This window comes from Sturnira hondurensis, unplaced genomic scaffold (genome assembly GCF_014824575.4).
Source record: "Sturnira hondurensis isolate 20B ecotype Veracruz unplaced genomic scaffold, ASM1482457v3 Scaffold0008196, whole genome shotgun sequence".
NCBI classification, from domain to species: domain Eukaryota; kingdom Metazoa; phylum Chordata; class Mammalia; order Chiroptera; family Phyllostomidae; genus Sturnira; species Sturnira hondurensis.
In genome coordinates, this window is record NW_028080827.1 from 15879346 (window position 1) to 15892927 (window position 13582).

General features: G+C 53.2%; 1 protein-coding gene across 3 annotated transcripts in view; it reads left to right on the forward strand.

Moving 5' to 3' along the window:
• TLN2 (talin 2) overlaps positions 1-13582 on the forward strand; it is a 412810-nt gene that overhangs the window by 352356 nt on the left and 46872 nt on the right. For all 3 annotated transcript variants that reach the window (XM_037054035.1, XM_037054036.1, XM_037054037.1), the window contains 4 exons: positions 312-431; positions 7058-7204; positions 10529-10695; positions 11604-11787. In XM_037054035.1, the coding sequence (XP_036909930.1) occupies positions 312-431; positions 7058-7204; positions 10529-10695; positions 11604-11787 (618 nt within the window). The remainder of the gene's footprint in view (positions 1-311; positions 432-7057; positions 7205-10528; positions 10696-11603; positions 11788-13582) is intronic.

A 13582-nucleotide genomic window follows, 5' to 3' on the forward strand; every position in this document is an offset into this window, starting at 1 on the left:
GGCTGGGCTGCCACTCTCACCTCCCAGGGTAGGTTCCCCGAGGGCCTGGCCTCCACGCTGCGTGGCGCGTGGCCCGAGCCTAGCATGTTGCCCACTGGCTGGGCCAGATCCCGCTGGCCTGAGAGGTGCCCTGGCCTGTTGTGTGCGATGCAGCATGGGCTTCGCTTGAACTGCCCTCTCTGGTGTCCAGCCCCAAATGCGAGCCAAAAGCTTAAAAGTGAATGAAATCCTTTGGCTTCCGAAGGTATTAACACATGTTCTCATGCTTTTCTTTGTGTGTGTTTTGTGTCTTGCTTGTTTTCTTTTTCCAGATGACTAAGTCGGTTACTAACCCGGAGGAGTTGGGAGGACTGGCTTCACAAATGACCAGTGACTATGGGCACCTGGCTCTCCAGGGCCAGATGGCTGCAGCCACGGCGGAACCAGAGGAGGTCTGCCACCTTAAGCCCCTGTTTTATTAAGGAGCTAACCCATGCTGGTGCCCACTCCAGGGGTGGCGGGGGGAGATCCTCCGTAGCTCAGCTCCACTCTGGAAGACCCCAGCCCCATAGCCAGAACCAGGCCTTGTTCTCACTGCTGTGCTGCCAGCTCCCAGGTCTGGGACCATCTGGGGAGGTGGGCTTTAAGACAGAAGGATTCTTTACTGTTCTACCAGGCCACCTGTCCCCTGGCGCATCACGAGACGCCAAGGGCAGAGTACCCATTGCCATCCTCCTTCTGTACCCCACTCCTGCCCAGCGGATCTCCCTGAACTATTTTTATGTTTTCCAAAGACTCACCAAAGTGTGGGGTTTCGCTGCCCCTCTCTTGAGCAGCACTGGGTCGCCGACTTTCATGTAACCAAGTCCTACCCTGATATTTTTGGTGACGTTCGCAGAACTGGCCCAGGTCCCCGCCCCCATCCTCCTGTAGCCCCCTCTTCATCATCCACCTGCCTTCCCTAAACCCACTTTCCTTAGTGGCCGACACAGACTCTGCCTCAGAATGCCTGCATTCCTAAGAGTCTTAACACAGCCAGAGTTGGGTCCCAGAGGCCACTTTCTAGGAGCTCCCGTCTCTGAAATCCCTGAGGCATCCGGTGGCCCCCTGGGAAGCACACCGGGCGGGCAGAGCCCCGGGGCACCTACTGCACGTGCATCCGTGTAAACACACCGACAGGGCCCAGTCCCAGCTCCTGCGTGGCTCCTGAGACAGAGAGCGCAGTCTGAAATAAAATGAACGGGCTGGATTGTGGAGACACTCGGGGGGTGTAGGCAACTACTCTCCATGAAATGCAGCAAGCTGTTCATTGGGCACACACCCTGCTCACCACATCCCTAAGCGAACCGGGCTGTCGAGGCAGAAGGTTGTGACCGGTCTTCCCTTCTCCATGCGATGACACTCAGTGTCCCCAGGTTTCCTGGTGCTGCTGTTGCTCCTGGGAGTCAGGGGTAAGCATGTCTTAACCAAGGCTCCCAGAGGTACTATAGAAATGAAGACCCGAAACAAAAACCACTTTCTAACATATGTGTAGCAGTGCATGTGAACAGGAGCGCCATATATATGTGCTCGAGTACATATATATCCAGCATGGGATGACTTCAGTGTCTAACAGTGCCTGTATCTGAGACTGTCAGAATGATTGAGCATTTAAGCTGCGGCATGAATAATTCTGTACTCAATGAGTCCGTTAAGTCACCACGAAGAAAGAAAAGTGCTCACAGATCCACATCAGAGTTCTGTTGGGTCTGGACACAGGTCCATCTTTTTTTTTTTTAAAGTAGACCGAGCATCTGGAATTTCATAAACAAGTGTAAGGAAACTTAGGTTACAGGAAGGAAAAGCTTGGTTGGAGGAAGGGTTAGAAGCATTTGGCTTTGCAGGAAGATTAAAACTAAAAGAAACTGGGATTGCAAGGGGCAGTGGGGGCTGGCTTGGTCTCCAGAAATCTTTAAAAACGGAATCGACAGCCATCTGCCTTGGTTAGTTGAAATGCTGCCCTGCCTGAGTTATTGAGTGGAGACCCAATAATCTGCTGGAGCCCTTTCCACATCTGCGTTCCATCCCACGTGTGAAACGAGCAGCTTGTCTTAAGCTGCTGAAGCAAGAGATAAAATATTGCCCCAACAGCCAGGAAAGAAAATGTGTCGTTAAAAGCACAACTAGTTAATTTTAGTTATTGGCCCTGCATTTTGTAGCAGCTGATGTTTTCATTAAGATTCTCTCTTCTCCGTTACATCTTGAGATGTATTTTACATTCCAGACACGAGCAGTGTGACCTGGAGCGAAAGGGGGCAGAGAGAATATAGAATTACCCGTGACTTGCAAAGGAAAATTCTTTGTGTGCGTTTGCCAGACAGATATTTGGGGGGAAACTGAGAAGGTTGGGAGATCCCTGAAGCGATGTAGTTTTTTTTATTCCAAGCCGGTGGAATTACTTGTATACCCAGGAGGGCCCCACATCACAGCATGTGAAAATGTTTGTATCCCCAGCAAATACGAGGCTGCTCCCCTCACTGCAGTCCTGACCTCTGCTGAGACAGGTCGTTGTTCTGGTCTTTCCCCGAATGTGACAATTACAGGAAAAGTCACAGCTCTGCCCTCTGAACATCCAGCAGGAGCTCAGTCTTGCTTATTTTTCCATGGAAAATCGAAACTTTTGTTAACATCACTGTGAACACTTCTTTCTTCAGAAAAGTTTAACAGCCCCCACCACCCCCCACCCCTGCAACTTGGCAATTTAAGATCAGTTTCCTCTTTAAAAGAAGGGAAGAAATGCAGATGCTGTGAGCTGCGGCTCCGGAGGGTAAATGCTGGGGGGAAGATTTAGTGACTGCAGCTTTGTTTCCGAGGAAACTGAGCTGGCAGGAATGTTCCTCATCCAGAGCCTGTGGCCAGAACCAAAGCCCTTCTCCCACACTCTTCACACGCAGGTGTCTTGCTGTCAAACCCTCCAAACTTCCCACTCCAAGACACACTTTCTGTAGCTCAGAGAGTGATGCCCAGCTTCTGTTGTGCACACTATCCATTCCTCCCATTTTTTTGTCTAGGAAGAAGCTGAAGTTCATCAGATACCCTCCACCATTGTCTGTTCAACTTTCAAAGGCTCTCCCAGGGACGGTGTATTTCACCCACTTTCAGATGTGATTGTTTTTAAAGCCTGAGAAAAATCTGTACATTTCGTTTCATTTTTAAGCAGTAAAGAAGATTAGCATTTCTTGACTCCCTCCAGTTGAAATTTGATCCAAAACCCCAGGAAGACCGGGCTCCTCATTTCCCTCAAGGTGCAAAACCTGGAGAAGGTCTGGGCAAGGAGGGAGTGGAGGGATTTCCTCGAGGTTCAAGTCAGGCCTTACTAAAGCAGCCCCTTTGAAACCCTACGTTTAATGTCTCTGAGTGACGTTTCTTTGTAATAAACGCTGGTTGTGAGCTGGCTCGTGCTGGGGGCCAGCCACGTGTGCTGAGAAAGTTAGTGTTGCTTTGAGAAGCTTAGCATGTTTAAAGCCCTTATCTATTGGGATACAGTCTTAACAACATATTCCCTCTGTAGATGGTTCTCTGGCAGCACACCGCGTCCTGCGGAAGTGCAGTCGAGCAGCCGGTTGCTTGGCTGGTGTGTTGATTCTGTTGTCCTCTTTCACTGAGGACCCTCGGGAAAGAGCGAGAGGGTGAGAGCTGCTCATCAAGTCCAAGGGCCAGCCAGGCGCTGTGCACCCTCTCCTGCGCATGCCGGGCAATCCCGAGGTCCTCCCCACCCCACAGATTAGCCAACGAGGCTCAGAGCTCGGTTACACTGTGAGCCCAGCCCACACAGCTACCACAGCATCAAAGCCACTTTACACGACTTTTGGGAATAAGTAAAGTTTCGAGTAAGTTAGGAACTGTGGGGCAGTCAGGACTCAAACCCAGCTTTGTCAGGCAACCCTCACTCTTTCTGCTTTATGATTTCACACGTACCTTTCATGGCGTCATCCATCCACCCTGAGAAGTGGGCAGGCCAGAGTCAGTCCTGTGTCACCAGGGAGGGAATGAAGGCCCTGGGAGGTTAGCAGGGTCTCCCAGTGAGGCCAGTGGCCAGGGAAGGGCCGGGCTGGAGTGTAGGCCCTGCGATCCCTTCGTTGCATTCAGCCTGTGCAAATAACTGAGTGCAGCTGGTTTCAACTTGGCTTTTATAATACCACGCCCCTGCTGCATGTTCACAGGGAATCGTGCAGCCAAGGGTGTTGGACATCTGTGTGGCCGGGCCTCCGGGAACCCAGAAGGAAACTGTGTGACCTGGCCCAGTCCCTGCTGCCCAGGCCAAGCCCTGGGCTGGCCAGGAACCGCTAGGGCTCTGGCAGCTGTTCCCTTATTGTTGTCTCATCCCGTTGCTTTCTGGTGCTGCTCCTCTTCATTGCTTCCTATCTGGAATTTCCTCCCTGATGACCCAGGTGCCAGCTCCTCTGTCACATTTACTCCATGCACAGTATCGCCTCCAAGAAGGGGCTGCGCATCAGGACCTTGGTGCGTGTTGTTACAGCTCGGCCTTGGGACAGGGGCTGAGGGACCCTGAGTGTCGCCGAGGGCATAGCCCCACCCCTTACCACGTCTGTGTAGGTTCCAGGTTTGGGACAGCTCCAGGAGCAGGTCCCTCTCCCTTCCACCCAAGGGCGATTTGGGAGGGGTTTAAGGGGTTTAAGAGGCCTGTGCTTTCCCCAGTGTCCCTGGTTCTGTAAACAAAGCCCTGGCTCCCTCTGAGGGGAGCAGGGTTTCAGGTTTCACACCTGGTTCTTCAGAACCCTGATGCAGGGAGGGCCTTCGGACTCTAGCCTCTCTTTTAAATCTAACTGAGCTATTTTTAAAACTGTTAGGAAAAGCTGCATGTACTGTTGAAAATATGTATTCCAGGCCACGTGGTAACCCATTGGGGGCCACCTGTACCTCACCCTGGGCCAGGTGGTATGTGCAGGCCTCAGGCCGACCAGCTCTATCCTGCCTGCAAGAAAAACTGCTCCTGTTTGCTTTATTTACACATGCAACAGGATTTTCTCAACACAGTGCAACCAAAGCAAAATACAGAAATGAGTTGGTGGCTGAGGCTGTAACCAGCTTTCCTAACCCCAACTTTTAAAATTGGATTCACTCAGTCTCATCGTTGACTTTTTGTTGAGTCAAGGTATAAATTTTAACTCAAATTACCCTATTAATTTTACACATTGCATTTTCCTGAAAGCTTTTGTTGGGAGGGAGCGGCACAGTGTGGATGGCAGGCTCGGCTGCTCAGCGGGAAAATATCAAAGCAATTAGCAAAGCGCTGGTCTAATGGATAGGACACTATGCGGGGACTTGAGACCTGGCTGGTCAGCCAGCCTTCCCAGGGGCTGACATTCGATGTGATTCTGGGCCAATCACATCCCTTCTCTGAGCCTCGGTCTCTTTGTAAATTTTGAGATTCCATCAGTGTTTCTTCCTCCACCTGCCCCTTCCCTGACTTTCCCAGCAGCACCTGTCATTTAGAGGCCCGTGGTCAGCCTCCTCCGCAGCAGAGCCCTTGCCTCTGGCTGAGCTCTGGCCCTTGAATACTTAGGGGTCAGCCATTTGGATCAGAAAAAGTATCGAGAGCCAGGTGGAGCTTGAATCTTGACTGGGGCCTCCCCCTGCTTCAGTTGGACTTCCTGCTTAGAGCAGCAAGCTGCCTGCAGACAGCCATATTTAAGTGGCATCCCCGCTGAGGGCCGAATCAGAGTGCGGCCCTTCTCTGGGGGTCTGCCATCCCAGGGTGGCCCTCCTGCGGTCTACGTGAAGGCGGCTGATGAGAAGCCTGCCTGATCATCAAGCTTTCGCAGCCCCCTGGTACAATAGAAGACACCCCAAATTTCTGGAGGAGGAGAATTTTCTATAAAATGGATATAAATGCCCTTTGGGCCTTAAGGGGTTAAGGGAATCCCGTTTTCCCTAAAAGCGGGAAGTGCTTCAATTACCGGAGAGTTGACATCTGCAGCCCCCTTCACTGCTCAACGGCACCCTTCCTTAAACTCTGTCTACTGCGATGATGATATCGGAAGACAGCATCCAGATGGCCCGTCCAGGCCTTTATGCCCTGGTGTTTTAGTAACTCTCCAGGATAGATGCGGGAAGGATAAGCCACAGCTGCTTGCTATTGTGATTTCTTGAAAACAACACTTACTAACGCCTACAGGTTTTTGTTTGTTTTGCTTTTAGCTGCTTATCTGGGCTGGAGGTTAGATTATTATGGCAGCTGTATTGATGAAACCCCAGTGAAAGCTGACGTGAAACGGGCCAGAGGATGCAGGCTCTGGGGGGTGGCTGCCGAGTGTATTACACCTTAAAGGGACAGCTGGCAGCCCATCCCCAGTGGAGCTCCTGGCTTCGTTTAGGCCAACTACCTTTTATAATCACACAAGCCAGATGTCATTAAAAGAATGCATGCCTGCTGAGCCATCAGCTCTAAAAATGTACCTTTTTAAGAAAACCTCAAACCTGGCCTGAGAGAAAGGAAGCTTGGGCCCTGTGTGGTGGCTCTCCCCGCAGGTTCAGCTGAGAAAGGGGGATGATCTGGTTGGTAAACATACCGATGTTCCAAGAATCTTAACCCTTTAAAATATTTTTAATACTAAAGTTAGGCATTTTGAACTTCTAATGACTCTCTAGAGCTGTTGTGAAAAATGAATGAAATTAAATGCGTTACCTGCTTAGAAGAGGCCCTGGCACCCAGCAGAGGCTCAGTGAAAGCGTGTCCAGGGACTAACAGAGTTATTTCACAGAGTTCATCTAACTGACGGCCTTATCAGGTGGTACAGGACACGATAAGCAGTACACCACAAAGGCCACCGATGGCAGGAAGGCAGTATGCTAGGGGTGACGAGTTCCTTACTGAGGACTGTGGGCATTTTGCAGCCTCTAAAATTGGGAAGCAAAATCAACCAAATTCCATACTTCACCAAGCACAGACTCCTAGTAGCAGTGGAATTTTCCTAGCCAGGCTCCCATAGAACATAGGAGAAATTTTCCACGCAGGGAGGACCTCAATGGTCAGGTCCATCGTGCTTCTCCTTCCCCACCCTGCCTGCCTCCGCAGATCGGCTTCCAGATTCGCACTCGGGTGCAGGACCTGGGCCACGGCTGCATCTTCCTGGTGCAGAAGGCGGGGGCCCTCCAGGTGTGCCCTACCGACAGCTACACCAAGAGGGAGCTCATCGAGTGTGCCCGCGCAGTCACCGAGAAGGTAAGGAACAGCCCTTGGGTCAGACACAGCCACAGTGACCTGCTCTGGTCAGGGAGGTGAGCAGGAAACTAGGCCAAAAACTCAGCCGAGTCAAGTGTGGTCATCTTCGTTGGGCCCAGGGTCTCCCAGAGCTTCCCAGAGATGGGGCTCACCAGGGAGCTGGGGGCGATCCGTGTGCCTTGAAAAATTGAGAGTGAGAGAGAGACTACCCCACGAAGGCCAGGGCCTGGGTGGGCCACCTTGAAGGGCCCTCCTGCAAACAGACTGGACAGACCGTAGCAAAGCCAAGGATCAGCCCTGGGAGCACCCCCTGCAACCCTTTCGGCACTTTTGCCCCTTGGGCTTCCTTCTTGGGGAGCTCCCGGGTGCTGGGGGGCTGAGTAAGAAGAACTAGAGATCCTTTCATGTAACCTCTCTATTTCCAGACCAGACAGCGATGTGGGGAGGGTTAAGCGCCTGCCTGGCTTGTAGGGCACCTGGTGGGGGAGCAGGAGCCTGTGTGACATTTCCTGACTCGATGGCAGCTGTTTGCAGAGAGAGCCACACCCTGTAGTGGATGGGGTTCTAGGGTCCCAGCTAAGTGACTTCACCTTTCCAAGCTTCAAATTCCTCATCTGTAAAATGGGGATGAAGAAACACCACTCATTCCTGGCCCACGGGCTGTGCGGGTTAATTGCTGCGGGCTGTGGATGTGCTTCGCACAGCACCAGACACACAGTTCGTGTAATAAACACCAGCTGCTGTTCTGTGTAAGCAGCCCTCTAACGCTGCTCTCTGGGGAGTCCTCCCTGATCCCAAATGTCCCTTCATTCCCAGTATCTCCTTTGCTTATTTCTCTGAGCCATTTTTCAAGGCAGCTCTTGTACAGGCCGCTAGGAGTGCCCGCGGAAGCATCTGCACTTGGCTGCCTTGCCCTGTCCTTCACTTGGGTTCTTAGGACATAGAGCTCCGCACTGTTTCGAGGCTTGGCAACAGGACTAGAGTGTGGGTGGGGCGCCCCTCACCTGGAAGCTGCCCTACAGAGGCTGCTGTGTCTGCCGACCCTCACCCAGGCCAAGTCTCCCGTAGCCCACAGGACTGTCCAGCCCCACTGGACTCCACAGGATGAGGAAGTAAATTTCTCAGCTGGAGGAAGGCACTCTCCTCCCTCCTCTGAAAGCCCTTCCTTGTCATTGAAGTCGCTCTTGCCAAGCTCTCCAGTAGAAGACCTTGCGGGGGCGGGGTGGGGGGCGGGGAGGCATTCAAGTTGCATGATGTTGGTGAGCCTGGCCAACCGATGCAATCTTCCAGTGCTGGCCCCGGCCTCACTGCTTCTCCCAGCAGAGGAGCCTGGATTTAGGACGCCTGGAAGAGGACCAAAGGCAGAGAGAAGACTTGTTGAGAGCAACTGGCCAATTTGTTGGTTTCTTGGGTTACCATGGGTCCCTGCCCTTCTAATCTTCCCCCTCCCATCTCCCACCACCGTGTGTTTCTTAAATGTCTTGGTTGTGTTTGTATAACTGCCGCAGCCATGAGCCCCTTGACTTGTTCACTTTGGTCCTCATTCCTGAGTAACTAGTAGATGTTCAATAAACACCTACTGACTTATACACCTTTTGCTGTGCGGGGGACACTATATTTGGACCCTTACATTGACACCAGTGGAGAAGCTCCCTCCCAGACTTCTGATTACTCGCATTGGCCTTGCCAGAAACTGGATCCCTCATTCCCAGGCCAGCTCTGTGCTGGTCTGACTCATCTTTTCCTGGCAGGGCACGGTGGGAGTTAACTTGGGAAGTAGTTGCTCATGGGCTCCCTTGGGCCATGGTAGGTGCTCAGGAAGCAGGCTCTCTGCCCTTCTTTCCAGGCCTCGTCCACAGCCTCAGCTGGGATCTAGGCTGCATAGGAGGGAGACAGTGTTCAAAGTCTGTGCCTTTCACTGATGCTGTAACTGCCCTGTCCTGGTCGGCATGTTCTTAAAAACGCATTCACAAAATGTGTGCAGACTTTTCTCTGTGTCAGCCACAGTCAGGGCTGGTGAGTGTGTGCACACAGGGATTCACATGACAGCTCCTGGCCTCCAAGGGCCTCCAGCTGCCGCTGGATTCATGCTGTCTCTAATGGTGGTTGGTGGGCCATCCTGAGGGCAGGGCAGTGTGTAGAATCCTCAGGAGGTTCAGCCATCTCTCTGGGAGGGGACAGTGGGGAAGGAATCCCAGTGGGGACTTAGAGCTGGCTCTTACAGGATGAGCAGGTCAGTAGCTGGAGAAGAGGAGGGGCGGGGACAAGGCAGGCAGAGGGCAAACCCCCTGGGAGGGGGCACAGCTGAGGGTGTTTGGGGGAGTGAGGAGAGCTGGCTGATGCAGTAATGAGCTGTAACGCTGCATTAGGGAGATGGCAAGAGTCGGGCAGGAGGCTGGAGAAGTTGAACCTGCTCACTCCTCTCCACAGCCAGGGGAGAACTGTATGCAGCCGTGTGTGTGTGTGTGTGTGTGTGTGTGTGTGTGTGTGAGAGAGAGAGAGAGAGAGAGAGAGAGAGGCAGGGGCGGGGGATCAGGGTTGTATTTTAGGAGCATCTCTAGGAACAGAGAGGGTGTACTGGAGGGGGTTTGGCAGTTGGCATGTGGAGTTGCTGACAAAGAAGACACTGGAATGCATACTTAGCTGACTTGCTGGACCCTCAGGGCCCTGGAACTTTTTGGTGGCAGATGGTGGCTCAAGGGAGTATTGGGGTGGAGGTAACATACAGTGATCCCCTCTGGGGTCCAGCATGGAGAATTCCCAATGAAGAGGTGCCCTTCTTACTTAAAAATGAAGAATATATAAAGGTATATCAAAAACGAAAAATTTGAAAAGGTGGCTGAGCGGGGGAGTGGTAAATGTTAGCAGAGGGGGCTGTTCTACAGAAACCTAATCAGAGGGGCAGCAATAGCCACCCCTTCAGAGGAGCCTAGTCTTCTGTTCCTGCTTGTGGTTTCTGAAGCACAATCATGATTAAATAATAGCATCTGCCCCCTGCCAAACCCTTACCGTGTGCCAAGTTCAATGTTGGATATTGTACTTACGTTTTCCTACACTCACTCCTGCCCACAACTCTTGGTAGACAAGAAGTAACCGCTCCATGTTATAGATAAGGAAACTGAGATTAGATGAACATGCCCACCCAAGGTTAGGTAGCCAGCAAAGAGCAAAGCTGGAGTTCAAGCTGAGGCTGTTGGCCCAGACCATGCTATGAACCCAGAAGCTGCCTCAACTCCCAGGGAAAAAGTATCAGTGTTTTAAGCATGTGGGCACCTTTGAGTCCCGTTGCCTCCGCTGCCTCTGATGTGCCCTCTCTGCCTGCAGGTGTCCTTGGTGCTATCTGCTCTCCAGGCTGGAAACAAGGGGACTCAGGCATGCATCACAGCCGCCACTGCCGTGTCCGGGATCATCGCCGACCTGGACACCACCATCATGTTTGCTACCGCGGGGACCCTGAATGCAGAGAACAACGAAACCTTCGCAGACCACAGGTACGGGTATCCTGGCCACGGAGAGGGTCAGACTGGTGTGCTGGACATGGGAGATGCTGCCTAGGAGCTGGAAATGGGGTTGTTCATTTTGATTTCAACACAACGTTCCAGGGGGGAAGTGTGCCACGGAATCAAAGGGCGCTCCTTTTGCTGGCTGTCGACACGGAGCTGTGTTCCAGCTTGGCCCCCCTCTCAGCCTAAACCCAGCGTGCTCTGCAGAGGGCAGCTTTTTGTCCCCCACTTCCCAAGTGGAGAGGGTTGCCTCTGATCCGCTCACCAAACCCAGCAGGACCTTGAGCAGCGGGCTCGGGGACAGTGAGCTCTTCCCTGTGTTGGGGAGTAGGGCTCTGAGCCTGCTGTGGCCCCTGGGCCGGCCCTTCAGGCCCCACTTGAAAGCCTGGTGCCAGGGTCTCTGTTTGTTCTGGAAACCACCCATATCCTCACCCCGACTCCAGCACCCCTTCCTGTTCTGTACAAGGGCTGGGCTGGGAAGAGATTGCCAGTGGTCACCCCTTCCGGGACCCAGCCTCTTGGGCTGACATGCAGGGAGGGTCCCCTGATCCATGTGTTCTCTCAGCTCCCTGTAGCTGTGAAGTATTTTTAGGGAGGGTGGGGACCCCAGGAAAGAAGGTGACCTCTCATTTAGCTACAGGGCTGGAGGCAGGCGGCCAGCTGGTGGGCCGGAATCTTCCACTGAAGTTTTACTGTTAATCGACTTATGTGACTACAGGCTGACTTCTCCCTCCTCTCTCAGTTTCCCCACGTGGAAGATGGGCACCCCTGATAAGGGAGGAGAAGCACACCACCTCTCTTCTTCAACACTATTGAACAAAAAGCCCCTGCAAAGGGTTTCTTTTCCTCCCAACTCTTAGTAACTAAGCTTGGTCGTTTGTCTGTCCCCCTTCCAGGGAGAACATTCTGAAGACAGCCAAAGCCTTGGTGGAGGACACGAAGCTGCTGGTGTCTGGGGCCGCGTCCACCCCAGACAAGCTGGCCCAGGCAGCCCAGTCCTCAGCAGCCACCATCACCCAGCTCGCCGAGGTGGTCAAGCTAGGGGCCGCCAGCCTGGGCTCTGACGACCCCGAGACCCAGGTACGGATGGGCCTGGGAGGCGGGTGAGCTCTCAAACACTGCACACCGGGCCTCAGAAGAAGCCCAAGGCACAACAGGAACCTAGAAGTAAACAGCGTATGCCTGAGTGTGTCTGGACTTTAGAGCGCAGCAGGATGGTATTATCCGTGGCATGGACCATGGGGGTGGGCGACAAGCTGACGGATTTGAGAGGAATCTGTAAAGAAGATCCAGCCAAGCTTGGTGAAAGATTGAATGCAATGAGCATTTGGAGATCAGGGTGAGGGAGGAGGCAAGGCTGACTCCCCAGTTCAGGCTGGATCAGCGGGTGGAGGGTGGCTTCATGTACGAGCTGGAATGTTCGGGAGGGAGCTGGCCTGGGCAGGGAGATGAAGGTGAGCTCAGTTTGGGGCGTGTGGAATTAGGAGTGGCAGGGAGATAGGCAGGTGCAGGTGGTGCACGGGCAAAGGCCTGCTCAGGTCCAGGGATGTGGATTCAGGGGTTGTTGCCGTACACCGTGACTGTGACCACACAGGGGGAAAGGTGTGGAGTGAGAGGAGAAGGGGGCCCCGAGGAATGCGCTATTCAAGACCATTTAAGGAGCCAGAGATGAGAATGGATTATGGAGTGTGAGGAGTGGGTGCACCTGACAGGAGGAGTGTTTCAACCCACCGGAGATGACTGAGGAGCCCAGAAAGCTGAAGGTGCGAGAGCCGGCCACCGGCCCAGGTGACCTGGAAGGCGGTGGTGACGCCCACTAGGGCTGCTGCTGCGGCGTGACAGGGAAGCCAGGTGAGGGTGAGGGAATGAAGCCAGCACCCATAGACACCCTGCTTGAGAAATCTAGCTCTGAAGTGGGAGAGAGAACGGGAGGGGCAGGAGGGGCCCTGCGCTTTTACACTCTGCTCTGATTTACGACCTCGTCCGAGTTACCCGCCTGTTCCCTGGTCCCCCAGTCTATGCTGTCAGCCATCAAGACCGTACTCACAGCTCACTAGTCTTTGAAACCTAAGCCCCCAGCACAGCTCCCCAGGCATAGTGGACGCCCATCAAGTAGATGTTCGACTGGCTTTGAACTAGCAGCCAACCACAGCCGTCGTAATGGATTCTGCCCCTTCCCAAGTGCCAAACTTAAGTCCCCCATTCTCTCTGTCCCAGCACCATCAAGGGGCCGACACTTTGGTTTTCACCAATGAGACCGTATTCGGTCAACCAGTCTCACTGGCCCGTTTGGACAATACTGGGGAGAAAGCTCCCTACTGTTTCGTGCCTGGGCTGGTGACAGCCACCGCTCTAGTTAACACATGGCCACCAGTTGTGCTCCCACACGGCCATGACCTTCCCTTCCTGGCGTCCTCCAGTGCAGCTGGGTTCCGTGAAGGGGCCTTGTGAACACTGCTGTTTGACCCCTTCTGCTGGATTTCTCCTTGATAGTGTCAGGCTCAGGTTGGTCACCCTCTGCAGTTTGGGGTCTTCACAGAAGTCCCTGCTGGAAGTTTTGTTCTCACCCCCGTGGAGGAAGAAAAGGCTTGAAAATGCGTCATTGGAGTGGGAACTCACGTTCTCCAAGCCTGGCTCAACGTTAGAAGTGACTTGGCTGGGAAAGATTAAACCTTTGAACAGAGAAATGTATTGCATTGCTTAGTCTTAACTCCCAAATGGCCTAGATATCCTAAAGCTTCTATTTCTCATGAGATCTCCAGTGAAAAATGTCCCCACTTGCCAGTCGGTTGCCCGGTGACCAGGGATGGGACCGGACACATGGGATGCAGGCAGCTGACTGTGTTGCTGCTCCTCAGTCTCCTCCCCGCCCCTC